At 37.6% G+C, this 14371-nt stretch overlaps 1 protein-coding gene and 1 long non-coding RNA gene across 51 annotated transcripts in view; both read left to right on the top strand.

Annotated features, from left to right (window-relative positions):
* The window catches only part of NEB (nebulin), a 232153-nt gene that overhangs the window by 103669 nt on the left and 114113 nt on the right, over positions 1-14371 (top strand). For all 50 annotated transcript variants that reach the window (XM_057317597.1, XM_057317600.1, XM_057317623.1 and 47 more), the window contains 9 exons: positions 847-1158; positions 1487-1690; positions 2407-2511; positions 6818-6925; positions 8281-8592; positions 9916-10119; positions 10587-10691; positions 11630-11737; positions 13015-13326. In XM_057317597.1, the coding sequence (XP_057173580.1) occupies positions 847-1158; positions 1487-1690; positions 2407-2511; positions 6818-6925; positions 8281-8592; positions 9916-10119; positions 10587-10691; positions 11630-11737; positions 13015-13326 (1770 nt within the window). The remainder of the gene's footprint in view (positions 1-846; positions 1159-1486; positions 1691-2406; positions 2512-6817; positions 6926-8280; positions 8593-9915; positions 10120-10586; positions 10692-11629; positions 11738-13014; positions 13327-14371) is intronic.
* Positions 10295-10541, top strand: LOC130544701 (uncharacterized). The gene is made up of 2 exons (XR_008961189.1): positions 10295-10416; positions 10507-10541. It is a non-coding gene; the product is annotated as an uncharacterized LOC130544701 (long non-coding RNA).

The raw sequence follows: 14371 nt of genomic DNA, 5'->3' as shown, positions 1-14371 counted from the left end.
TTCCCTGAACCTGATCTGGAGTTTGGCCAACTCTTTCTTAGGAAAATTACCTTAAGTGTTTCCTTTTGAGTTCTTTTTAAATGAAAACAGAAAAGCGAAGACCACCAAAAGCGATAAAATGGTGTTCCAAAAGCGATAAAATGGTGTTCCTGATTTCTCTTTCTGCTGTCTCTGAAAGAAGTGGGTCCTTTGGTGAAGATTTCAGGCCTCCATAAATACACATTAGGATTTGTGTGATGTTGTTGCCTAAAGTGAAAAGAGACTATCCAGTCAGCACTTACCACTACCATCAAAATGCTTTCTTGTAGTTATATAATCTGTGTTCTCACTCGAAGAATCCCAAGAAACCCCAGCCAAATTTGATCTCCAACAGAGCAGGGTATGCAGGATAGAAAACGCAAGCCAATTTTAGGGAGTCAGGTGACCCAGTGAAGATCAACAGAGCTAGAATTGGGAGGCCTGAGGGATGGGTGGGAGAGGTATTATGGTACCTGTGGACTGGGGAGTAGCATTCTCAAAATCATATGTAAAATTTCTAGGTTAGTGATTTCACTGGCCCAAGATGAAGAAAAGGCAGCATTGTACTTTTGTGTACAGTACTGTTGTGATTGATTTTCTGGAAGCGTTGCTGCCTTTATTTCCAGGGACTTAATGTCTGCAAACCATAGAACTATCTAGATCGGCCTGTTTTCCCATTAGAGCACTGCTGTGAAGTCAAATCAGAATTTAGGATGAGATAAGTTGATATTTAGATTATTCCAAATTTAAAATAATGATGTTTTAAACTAAAGGACTTTCAGCCCTTCCCATTTGTGTTTATTTTTTAAATGACTACCTTTATTTCAGTACAAATACAAAGATGGTTATCGAAAGCAACTTGGCCACCACATTGGAGCCCGGAAGGTTGAGGATGACCCCAAGATGATGTGGTCCATGCATGTGGCCAAGATCCAGAGTGACAGGGAGTACAAGAAGGACTTTGAGAAGTGGAAGACCAAGTTCAGCAGCCCAGTGGACATGCTGGGGTTGGTGCTGGCCAAGAAGTGCCAGACCTTAGTCAGTGACATAGATTACAAACATCCCCTACATGAATGGATGTGTCTGCCTGACCAGAATGATGTCATCCATGCTCGGAAGGCCTATGACCTCCAGAGTGACGTGAGTACCAGGACCCATTGTATACATCTGGTGACCATGCTTATGATAATAATGCACAGTGATACATAGATAATGGTCTAGGATTAGTTAGAGCCCTCAAAAGTAATAACAGTTTTTCTTTCCGCCTCTCGTTGATTGCACCTTTTCTTTTAGAGAGAATATGATACCATCAAGCTATATTTAATTGGGCTTCATATTTGAAAATACATAGACATGAAATTTGGCTATTAAAGTTTTTCAGTCTTTTTTTTTTTTCATTTTTTTAAATCAAGTCTCATTTGTTTAAATCTGCTTTAGTAATATTTGCTTTTGTGTTTGATCTCACCAGAACATTTACAAATCAGATCTCCAGTGGCTAAGAGGCATCGGCTGGGTCCCCATCGGGTCTGTGGATGTGGTCAAGTGCAAGAGAGCCGCAGAGATACTGAGTGACAACCTCTACCGCCAGCCTCCGGACAAGCTGAAGTTCACCAGTGTGCCTGACTCCCTGGAACAGGTGCTGGCCAAGAACAACGCCCTCAATATGAGCAAGGTAAGCCCCCAGTTTGGGGGGAAGTAAAATGGAACCATACATCCTTGAGAATATCTATGGTTAATTTAGTGTTTTTCATTTTATCCAATTGCCATATTGTGTTTAGTGATTTGGTTGCATTCTCTATGCAGTTACATCAGGATTCCAAAAATGTATGTGGGAGTTTCTGCTTTGACATCTCTTGTGAAATAGCCAGAGTAAAGAATAGGATAGATGTTTGGTGTTCAACTTGTCTTCAGTCAGTGGGAGTTTGATATCAATGATGGTTTGATATCAAGGTTTCTTTCTTGTTGAGTACTCATCTATGTGAATGTAAAACAAGTCAGATGCAAATTGCCGTAACATTTATCAAAAAGAAATCTGGAGAAGGTGTACCCAGTTACATTTGCAGTTCATAAACAACAAAACCATGGGAAGAATTTAAGGTAGCCACAGTATATAGTGATATGTGTATATGCTTGGAAAACACTTGTAATATAATTGGAGGTGATCATGTAACGAAACACACACGTTTTCTTTTTCTACTTAGTCTGCGTTTATATTTAGTGACAATAAGTATCTTGTCACTTCAAAGAGATCGAAGAGTATTGGCATACAGCACACAGCATAGATAGTGAGGAGGCTGGCTTTCAGCTTTGTCGTGATCTCTAAATTGGAGACTCCTATTTACAACAAACATTGTTTTTCTCATTCATTACCCTTTTTATCATTCACAGCGCTTATACACAGAAGCCTGGGACAAAGACAAGACCCAAGTCCACATCATGCCTGATACACCTGAAATTATGTTGGCAAGACAAAATAAAATAAATTATAGTGAGGTAAGACCATTTGTTTTGGTTTCTTGATCTGACCACATTGATTTTTTGCTGATGTAATAAAAAAGTTAGAATTCTGGATTTAATCCTCATATGCACCAATTAGCTTAGCTTTGTCTTTTTATGCCCATCACCCTGCCCTGAATATATGGCTGTCTATCAAAAGGTAGATAGATAAGAAGATACAGAAATAGATAAATACAAAAAATGTCTCTATGTCCAGAGAAGGAAAAAAAACCTCTCAACTATGAGTGATTGAAACTAATTATAATTTTAATTTAAAAATAATGATTGCTATTTATCAGATTAGTACTTCAATATTCTGTGAGTTTTTCTTCAGTTACCTGTAAAATGGGATAAAAATACGTATCTTGAAAAGTTTTTTGTGGTGACTAAGTAAGGTTGTATGTAATATGCCCAGCATAGAGCCTGACGCAAAATAGATGCTTAAGAAACTTGAATTTCTTCCCCATACACTCAAGTTACCATGCATGTTAGATTTATATAATGTGCTCAAAATAACTTGAAGTTTATTTACAAGAACTGAAATGAGAATTCTCAAATCCATCCATTTCAAAATTGCCTGAGGACAATAAAATATATTTTTTAAATGTGTTATCTCCCACCTCACTAAACTGGTCATCACATATCTTTGCAGCCCAGAAATACTGCTGCAGAAACAGCTTCTTGCCCAATTTTACTTGCCAAAGTCAACAATTCTCTGGTTTATTCAAGAAGAGGTTGATTTTGTACATGTTTTTGTGTCTTCATTTAAAAAAAAAAAAGACTTTTCTTGTTTGAGAGCATTGGAACATTAAGTACTCGTTTTCAAGACTTGACCATATTCATTCTTCTATCTACTAACTACTTCTGATTATAATAATGTGGCCCTAAAGAGGAGGCATGCTTGTATCGAGTAACCATGACAAGTGAGAAACCAAGAGGATACGATGTCCTTTCCTCCAGCATCATAAAGTAGACCTGAGGAAAAACCTGATCATAAGTATTTGATTGCTGTTGGCAATTCGAGCAAGCTGTTGTTCTCTTGGCCACAGAGGCTCTCTGTTGCTTTAGCGTTTCCCAAGAGGTCTGTCTCACCCCAGACAGATGAAATTAGTTTCTATCTCAAACTGTAATGACGCTTTTAAGCCTTTCCCTTTTGTTAAAATTAGGTCAGATGAGATAGGTGTTTTTTTGTTTGGTTATTTTTTTGTTTTTGTTTTTGTTTTTGTTTTTTCCAGACTGAGAGGAAATTGGGCTTTTATTGCCACAATTTTCAGCTTGATTTATTTTCTCTAAAATTACATGAGCGGGGCACTTAGGTGGCTCAGTCGTTAGGTGTCTGCCTTTGGCTCGGGTCGTGATCCCGGGGTCCTGGGATCGAGCCCCAGTTCAGGCTCCCTGCTCAGAGGGGAGCCTGCTTCTCCCTCTCCCTCTGCCCCTGCTTGTGTTCCCTCTCCTGTAGTCTCTGTCAAATAAATAAATAAAATCTTAAAAAAAAATAAAGTTTAAAAAATAAATAAAATAAAATAAAATAAAAAGACACGAACATGTTAATTACCTAAGGGCTGTCTCCTGAAGATTAGATTTCAGAATAGCTCTCTTGAGTTTTTTCTCAACCCACCTGGTACCTTCATTCCACACTTAGCTCATTAAATATAAACCAAAAAACAAAGCAACCACATTTAACTTTTTTTTCTTAAATTTTCATTTACTTTTTCTAGTTCTCTTGGGTAAATAACTTACCAAACAAGCTTTAAAATGTAGTCTAGATGGTGACCAGAAGTATTATCTTCTTTGAAGCCCTGCATCTTTTTCAAACGTTGAAAGAATGAAATAAATCTATTTGTTTGGCCTGAAGACATGAGATGATTTAAACACATTTTTTCCACTTATGCTTAAGGACAGAGTCCTCCGAGGAAAAATATAATAGAGGAGTTATTTGACTTTCCAGTTACAAAATAAACATTCCTAAGAATTTTTAGGAAGACCAAATGCCCTTGGGATTTTTTCCCAAATGTATCAAATTTATTCTTATTTCACTTTAACTTTTCCCTTATAAAAACCGTATCTTGGGAAGAATGTAATTTGTCACGTATTAATAATCTACATTAAAAACATACAAAAACTTCCTTCTAGGACTCTTAGGTCATTTAAAAATTAAGCACCTCTGTGTCATATTTAAAGATATTATTCCAGTATTTTAAATTCAATCTAACATGAGAGTGGGGCATAATAATGAAGCAATTAGTTTTCATTATTTCTGCCACACCATTTAAAGGCTTTCCTTACGTTTAAAATTTTGTCTTTACACAGCCTCAACAATGACAAAATACTGAATATTATAAAGTAGAAAGAAAGATAAAGCCCTAAAGAATCAAGATCATTGTTTACCCTTAAAACCATAGGTAATTTCTGAATCCTTTTTCCAGAACTGTCTATGGGTTCTGAGACTGCTTCCCTTGACTCAGTTAACTCTCTTAAGAGAGGAAAGGGGAGACACTGAAATGAAGGATTAAGTTATTCCATCATAGACCAGTTTAAGAACTATGCCTCTGTTTGGGGCATACAGATGACACTTTACGTGTCGTTGAGGTGTAAAACAGTCTTTCCAGTGGGTATGCTGACTTGCAGTGTTTTAAGCAGATCACTTCACAGAGCTTCCACTCTCCTAGTTCCCATCTAAGTTACCCGCCTGGGAGGGCCCCTGTCTTAGGTGGTGTCCACTTCTTCTGTCTTAGCCACTCTTCTTTCACTTTAAAACAAAAAGCACAGATTAAAGGCCCCGAAACAGATGAGACAGCCAAATGCCACTGTTCCTGACTTGGGTGCTAGGTAGAACAGCAGTAGTGCTATAAAGGACGTTATTGGAACAGTTGGTGACTTCTGAATATTCACCATCTATTAGCAGTATTGTGTCAATATTAAACTTCCCAAATTTAATAAATATATTACGGTTGTAAAAACGACTTTATTCTTAGGCAATACATGAACTTAAGCATTTAAAAGTGAAAGTCATGATGTCTACAGTTTACTTGCAATTGGTTCCTATTATTGAAAATAAGAAATATACATACCACACATACACACGAGAGAAAGACAAAGTAGATATGGTAAAAGCGTTAATAAAGGGCTAGCTGGCTGTTCATTGTACTATTCTTAAAACTTCTCTGTAGGTTTGAAATTTTTCAAATTAAGAAAAATACACATATTTAAATATTAAGACATACTTTAAGATATATAGGTAAGATTTTATAAAGATTTTATTTCTAAAAAGAGAGAAAAAAGAAAGGCCCACCTGTGCCAGCAGTTAATGTGATGCATGCCTGAGAGTATTAAAAACAAACAAACCAAAAAACCGTGCTGATTTAATTCATTAATGTCCACCAAAATCTTTTTCAATCAAGGTACCATGAGTTCCTATAAATCACAAAAATAACATTAAGAGATGCAATAATTTTTACTTTTTATGTTTAAAAATTATCAAAATGTATATTTTGTTTTGATTTAAAAATATTAGCAATTATTTTAAGTTTTATTTTAACATGATATAGCATTGGTCAAAATTCTTATAGGTGGCTCACAAGCAAAAACGGCTGACCACTTCCAGGATAGATGATTTGTTTAATGCACTGGTTCTCAAACTATGTTCCCATGGAACACCTGTGTTCCACTTACCACAGAAACTGAACAGTGGGGTCGTTTTCCAATTTACAGAAAAAAATTATCAAATGTAATTTTATCAATTGTGTGCTTTCAACTCATAAATTCTTGGTACCTGCTATTCCTATGTCTGCTAGCAGTTTCTAGCAGTCGACAAAATGAATAGGGAACAAATTGATATTAACACAGACATTCAGGAACAGCAGATTATCCTTAGTTCAGCACTGTTTTATTTTGCATACATACTCATAGCGGTAGTATTGTGTATTGTTACACGCCCATATTCTTTGCTAATAAAATTGTTCCTAATTCAAATGTGGTGTTAAATAAATCAACATCCCTTGGTTGTTTCGTGAGAAGAGCAAGTGCTGAACGATCTAGCACACTTGAAAGGTATTGACTTGGTGTCTATAATCTCTAAGGGTTTGTGTAAGAGAACTTGATATGTTCAAACCTGCTGAATGTAAAATTTCACCTTTTATACGTAGTTTGGATAAAGAGAGAGTAAAAGATTTTTTTCAAAAGATTTAAGGCTGAACATTTTAGTGCAGTGAGTTCTGCATCCAAAGTAGTCTTCTTTTAGCAAAAATACATTTTTAGAGTGCAAGTGAGTACTATATCTAAAAGCCATTACTTCTTTCCTCAGAACTTCTATCGTCAGGCCATGGAAGAAGCCAAGAAAGAAGGCTATGACTTGAGGAGTGACGCCATTCCCATCGTGGCTGCCAAGGCCTCCCGGGAGATTGCCAGTGATGTAAGAGCTGACCACATCCTTCCCTTTGCTGCTACCAACAGGCCAGGACCCTACAGAGGGTCATAGCGGGAATTCTGTAGTCATCATCCATAGGTCTGTAGTCCCCCATCTTACCTGCCTTCATTGTGCAGGCAGATAAATTGAGGATTTGAGACAGTAGGTAACCTGCCCAAGATTGCAAGCATCATAGAGACAAAGCCTGGCCTGGAATGTGATTCTTTTGACTCTTGTCCTTTGGTCTTTGCTTAACAAGATTGAGTGCCTTGATTAAAGCTAGATAGACGTCTGTTGAGCTTCTCATAAAAGCTTATAAGCTCTCCCCAGGATATACCCAAGACAAAGATACCAGGAAAGAAGCAGGCTTTAACAGAGTTCTCCCCCATGACTTCAGGAAGGACAGAGGATAGCAAAAAAGCTATGTGTCCTTGCTGAGGGGTCCACAAAATCACTATTCCTTTACCTTGAAAATGAAGACCTCAGATTCCTGGACAACTTCAGTATTAATCCAAATAGTAGTGAATTGTCCGTTTGTGTAGGTTTTTCTTTTTAATCATGATTAAAAAACATAACGTAAAATTTACTGTCCTGACCATTTTGGAGTGTATTGTTCAGCAGTGTTAAGGATATTCTCACTATTGTACAACAGACTCCCAGAACTTTTTCATTTTGCAAAACGGAAATTCTGTACCTATTAAAACAACAAAAATTGCCTATTTTTAAGCTACCCCTTCTATATTATTAGTGCAGAGGAAATTGTTTCTCAGAATACCCTAGGAAAAAAAGATTAATAAACCTCTCGTTTGAGTCCACCCACAGGACCGAGTTCTGAGACACTGTTCATCACTGTAATTAAGCTCACCTTTTCAGAGTTCACTTTTTAATCACTTTTTATCAACATACAATTTTTTACCATACTATAAAGGGATCGTTGTGGTGTTAGTCTGTGGAAATGTGCGAATGAGCACAGCATCCTCTCGGATGGGAGTAAGCATTTTCCAGTGTGTGATGTCTCAGCAGCACGTGATAAAACTCCCCTAGTGTCTTTCATTTTTTTTTTGAAGATTTTCTTTATTTATTAGAGGGAGCAAGGCTGAGTGGGGGTGGGGGAAGAGGCAGAGGGAGAAGTAGACTCCCCATTGAGCGGGGAGCCCAACACAGGGGTTACTCCCAGGACCCATGAGATCATGACCTGAGCTGAAGGCAGCCGCTTAACCGACTGAGCCAGCCAGGTGCCCTGAAACCTCTCTAGAGTCTTCAGGATTTCAGAGAAAAGCCTCATCACAAAAAGAATGACAGGAAATAGCCCTTGGTGCTCCCTCCTTCTCCCTCCTTACTCACTGGTTTCTCTCTTTCAGTACAAATACAAAGAAGCTTATCGTAAGCAGTTGGGTCACCACATCGGTGCCCGAGCAGTACACGACGACCCCAAGATAATGTGGTCTCTGCACATTGCCAAAGTGCAGAGTGACCTTGAGTACAAGAAGGATTTTGAGAAATACAAGACCAGGTACAGCAGCCCAGTGGACATGCTCAATATCGTTCAGGCCAAGCTGTGCCAGACGTTGGTCAGCGACGTGGACTATAGACATCCCCTGCACGAGTGGACCTGCCTGCCCGACCAGAATGACATCATCCAGGCTCGGAAAGCTTATGACCTCCAGAGCGACGTGAGTACCCCTGAGGCTTGTTCTGCACGTTGAAAGCAGATCTAAGACATGTCCCTGGCTTCTGTCTGATGCCGGTGGACTGGAATTTATTTGTGTATTTTAAATGATATACGATTAAATGTTTAAAAAGTGTTTCCCACAGAAAGCACTACAATTTACTTCAGTTTTTCTTCCCCAAAAGTCATACGTAAAAGAGGAGATAAAATATGTATTGGCCGTAATGAATCATCGAGCCTTACATCGGAAACCGGGGATGTACTGTATGGTGACTAACATAATATAATAAAAAATCATTTAAAAAAAATATGTATTGGCCGTTACATACAGGTATATTTCTTCCTGGTGTTTCAGGCTTCCTTTGCATGAGTTAGATGAAACTGAGTTCTCAAAAATATATAGCTGCACATTTTTGGCTGAAGAGGTAGAAACGTGGGTGTGGAGGGAGGTGGAAGAAGTAGGAACAGAAGTATATGATGCTAAGTTATTTCAATGAACATTCATATTTTATACCTACTGACAAGGAAATACTAAGATATTCTTGTCTTTTTCAAAACTGGTCATCAAATTCTTATAAACAGTTAGCATGCACTATTGAGAGTAAACTGAAATGAATAATGAGGGTAGTATCTAATATATTGTCTTTACAACACCATGTGACACACTTGACATTTTGTGATTTTGAAGGTGGATAAAAAGATGTTTTTAAAATTCTTATTACACACAAGAAATGTAGCTGTGTGTGGTGATGAATGTTAACTAGACTTCGTGTGATCGTTTCACAATATATACATATACTGAGTTATGTGGTGCACTTGAAACTAATACATTGTTACATGTTAATTATACCGCAACTTAAAAAATGCAAGTCAAGAGCGTGATTTGCAAAGGTTAATATTACTACATGTTGAAACTCATTACTATAGTTGAATTTCTCTTCTTTTCCCTTAGAAAGGCAAGAGGTTTTGTGACTGCAGCACTCACACAGCCTTGGTCTGAGTGTGGGGTCTCATTGGAAGCTGTTAGGTCGCACTTTGCAAAGCTAAAGAAACCCTGCTTTTGTGTAAAAATCCTGTAACACCCTCAAGAGGAGGTGTCTTCTTGTTTTTACAAAAATTCTTTCATCATTCTTGGTACAATGCTCTATACCAAAAAATGCTCAGGGAAAAAAATTATTCTCAAGATTCAATAATGCTCGTGAATGAGTGATGAGCTAGGCTGGGAGCTTTATCTGTCCATCCGTACTTTTGTACTTCTCTAGCCATTTTGTGACTATGAATCTGAAACTTGAAGTAGGAAATATGATTCCTATCCATTGATTTGCAGAATTTATATAAGTCAGACCTTGAATGGTTGAGAGGCATTGGCTGGGTTCCGATTGATTCCGTGGAAGTTGTTAAAGCCAAGAGGGCCATGGAGATACTGAGTGAAAATATCTACCGTCAGCGTCCAGAGACACTGAAATTTACCAGCATCACTGACACTCCGGAGCAGGTGTTGGCAAAGAGCAATGCTATGAACATGAGTAAGGTGAGTTTTTACCCCTTACTGTTAGATCGAGGAATTCACCATAGGAAAATGTAAAAAATCTGACATGTTACGGCGTTCCTATAATTCCTTTAGGATTTAGGATACCTTTTAAAATGATTTTTCCATTATAATACCATAGTTACTTAATAATACTTCAAGATATTAAACTATTAAAAATACTATGTGCTATAATTATTTCATAATTGCAGAGTTTACTGCAACCCAATTATACTTTTCAGATTGTTAAAGAATTTTAACAAGGAACGGTAACAACTGGGTCAATGAAATAGTAAACTGGTAAGCTAAATACTCTTGGAAATAGTAATTTATCTACATGAAAAGTAGGAATTTATGCAACTTTAGTCATTTTACTTCTGCTTTGTTTAGAGGAGAAGTGATCGGCACATAATCAAAAAGAAAAATGCCTGTGAATGCCCAAACAATTTTTCTCACTTTTTTCCCCCCAGCGCTTATATACTGAAGCCTGGGACAATGATAAGAAAACGATCCACGTCATGCCAGACACACCAGAAATCATGCTTGCCAAACTCAATCGCATAAACTACAGTGATGTGAGTACACTATTGGTCATATAATGAACAGTAAGGCAAAAAAAAAATGAGCTGTTGTAACTATTTCCTTGGTGAAATGTTTCAACTAATTTGTTATACATACTCCAAACTAACATGAGCAGAAAAGAGTTCTCTCTTGATTCCATTTTGGGCTGTGTGATAGATCCACAGTATAGACCAGCCTTTTAGCAACAGGGAATCAGAGAATGGAACGCTTATGGAGAAAGACTTCAATGGGAATGACATTCCTACTGCGTTTCCCTACCGGTCAGTGTGGGTATCACGTCATTACTTGATTAAACAATTATTTAGCAGGCAGGGTGCTGTACTGGAACCCAGTGGGTTATCATGCCGTGTGTTCTTTTGGTGCTTCAGTAATGTTCTGGTTACCATTTAATGCTCTTTGCAAGCATTTTTCTAGGCATCTCTTTCAGGACCAGTATTTTCATCAGGGCAATCATCCTGAAAGCCTACCATACAGACTAATCATGGTCTGTGATGAGAGTCCATAGCAAAATGAAAATATAAACACAATATATTGGGTTTTCCTTAAATCCAAATATATTCAATTTGAAAATAATGTCCTTATTCTTTTTCCTTCTGTAGTATTAAGATAGCCTTACTTTTATATTATGATGGTGAAAGTAAGTAGTTATTTTTTTATATGTGCTTATTTGGCAAAACAAAATTTTGGCAACCACATACTGATCTCCCCACCATTTTTTTTTTTGAAATTTAGCAATCAGTAAAATCCCAAAGTTTAGAACATGTGCCTCAGAGTCCTTATGCACCTATGAAGCAGTTTTGTAGAAACCCACCCTCATACTTGATTTTGTGGATTTCTTTCGATAGTTTAAATGAGGACAGGGAAAATTTAATAATAAACAGCTTTATTTTTTTATGAAAGGAGTAATGATTAATGACTCTCTTTTCTACAGAAACTCTATAAACTTGCTTTGGAAGAGTCCAGGAAGGAAGGCTGTGACTTGCGTTTGGACGCCATCCCAATCCAGGCAGCCAAGGCTTCAAGAGAGATTGCTAGTGATGTAAGTTGGTGTTTTTGGAAGAGGCATTTCTTACTCAAAGATGTTCCCAAATGGCAGCTTTTGTCATTTTTCTTGGCAGAATTTTGGTTGTCTCTACAAGTCTCAATTTCATGTAGTGATTCCCCCATGTACAAAGTTGCAAATGAAAAACAGAAAACCACAAGTTACTGTGTCCATTATACCTGTTAATCAGGGATAGAGGTATAGTCTTTAAAAATGCATGTTTTATAGACACTAAAAAATGGGTTCATATTTTTGTGCCTCAGAAGTTGAGCAGATGTTTGTAGAAACATTGAAAGCACGTGTAAGTCAGCCAATACAAATGGGAGTTCTTTCCTACTCCTTCTATCCATTTATCCTGGCATTGAAGGGAGACTAGACGATGGATGCATTTTAGAGTTTTGTTTCATTCTTTGTAACTTTTAGTGTGGTTCTTCTACCAAGCCCCTAACTGGTCGTAAGGACAAATTGAGAAGTGAGCGATGCTTTTTCCCAGCACCTACCTGTCTCTTCTCCGTAGCCCTTCCCTTCTCATGAGAAACCTCTCTTGAGGGTGTCTAGTGCCCTCGTTTTGTACCAGGGCTCCTTAGAACCCAAATCCAGGCTTTCCTTCTTCTGGAGGGACCCCGTGCCTTCGACTTATGCTTCATTCCTTCTACCATCAAAACGTTTTCTAGAAAAGCCCGCACTATGGGCTTTTATCATCTCATGGTAAAATGGACCATAATGTGTTATTCTTGAATTTTGAAAGTATAGAATATTAACCCAAGGCATGAGTCTCTCATGGTGAAAGATCAATAACATAACAGGCTAATAAGATATTTTCTGGTGAAACTCTCTAAATGTAGCCCATTCTCTCAATCAGGGCATTCAGTAAAAATTCTAATTAAAAGAGATATATTCTAAAATATTCTTAACAACACATTTTTAGAAAAAAATAGCCACATCTTTAAGTAGATGTTCTTTTAGATTGTACACAATGTTTTATCTTTCCTTGTTAAGCAATTAAATGTAAAGTACATAGTGCAGTTTGATAGAAGGGAAAAATATTAGGAACTAGTAGCTCTCACCTACTTGTGATGTCATCTTGAACAAATCACCTAAGACCCCTATAGGCTTTAGGTTTCTACTTTAGAAAATAGAGTTGATAATATTAACCTTTCTCCTTCACACTAAGAAAGGAAAAATCCAAAGAAATAATGTGTGTATGAAATTGTAAAATGTTATATAAATGAGATGTTCTTATCATTAGACTCATAACCCTTTTCTTTTTTCAGTACAAGTATAAGGAAGGGTACCGCAAACAGCTCGGCCACCACATTGGGGCCCGGAAGGTTGAGGATGACCCCAAGATGATGTGGTCCATGCATGTGGCCAAGATCCAGAGTGACAGGGAGTACAAGAAGGACTTTGAGAAGTGGAAGACCAAGTTCAGCAGCCCAGTGGACATGCTGGGGTTGGTGCTGGCCAAGAAGTGCCAGACCTTAGTCAGTGACATAGATTACAAACATCCCCTACATGAATGGATGTGTCTGCCTGATCAGAACGACGTCATCCATGCTCGGAAGGCCTATGACCTCCAGAGTGACGTGAGTGGGTCTAATATTCATCAGCATGTGTTTATTTCTATTATGTTCATTTGAAGATTTAAGTGGCTCTATTAAGCAGTTCATGAATGGGCAGCAATCTGTCCAGCAAGTAGAGGGTAACTCCAAAGAGTTGTAAAACATGGAAGGTTTTAGAGGAGGGACTGTAGGACAAAGAAGTTATCAGCAAAAGAAAGGATTATTTCAGACAGGGTCACCTTCCCTTAGGGGGAGTTGAAGGAGGTCTTATTAGGTGAATTACCTTTTTCCTTTGGGGATAGAGAGGGTCCATGTGACAGATTACCTCCTTGGTGCTGACCACATCAGCATATGTTTAAAAGATTTTTTAAAGGGGTTCTAACTTTTTTGTGCCATGGAATCTTTTGGCGGTCCTGTGAGCTTACAGGCAGCTTCTCAAGACAATGTCATGAAATGCATAAAATGCAGTATATAGGTTTCAGGAGAAATTGATCACATCAAAATATGGTTATGAAAATATTAAACTGAATCTGACATAGTAATATGCATAGTTTTTTAACACATTAAATAAAAGATCTAGCATTGGGCGTGATAACTAGTTTAATTTCAAAGAGGTAATGAGCATAAATATTTTAGGATGACTGCAGCAACTGTAATAGGATATGAAAATATTTGTGATTTTTCTTGCTGACAAAGTCTCATACGGTGCTAATGCTACTATGACCTGTGGCCTATACTTATAACTGAAAGAAACGCTATATTTCAATGAGAGGTTAATAAACATTTTATGTTTTTCCATTCAAGTTCATTGATGCCAGGTTCAGAATTGCTGGTTTAACACAACCTAATTTTCCAAATGAATTGATTGCATTATCGCATTATCATTTTTCTGACTGCTTAAAAGAAATATCTGTTACTGTGCCAGGAAGTTTAAGAACGAACTGTACATATTGGAAAAATTTTTCTAAGAAGCTGAAAATAGTAGCTCTCTAGAAATAGGTGAGGTACTTCTGTTGTCAGCCAGCAGATTGTCCTTGGGACTCAAATGCTACCTCATTGGTATAGTAGC

This window comes from Ursus arctos, unplaced genomic scaffold, assembly GCF_023065955.2.
Source record: "Ursus arctos isolate Adak ecotype North America unplaced genomic scaffold, UrsArc2.0 scaffold_1, whole genome shotgun sequence".
Classification (NCBI taxonomy): domain Eukaryota; kingdom Metazoa; phylum Chordata; class Mammalia; order Carnivora; family Ursidae; genus Ursus; species Ursus arctos.
Note: the sequence above shows the minus strand (reverse complement) of the source record. Positions and strands in the feature narration are given on the sequence as shown.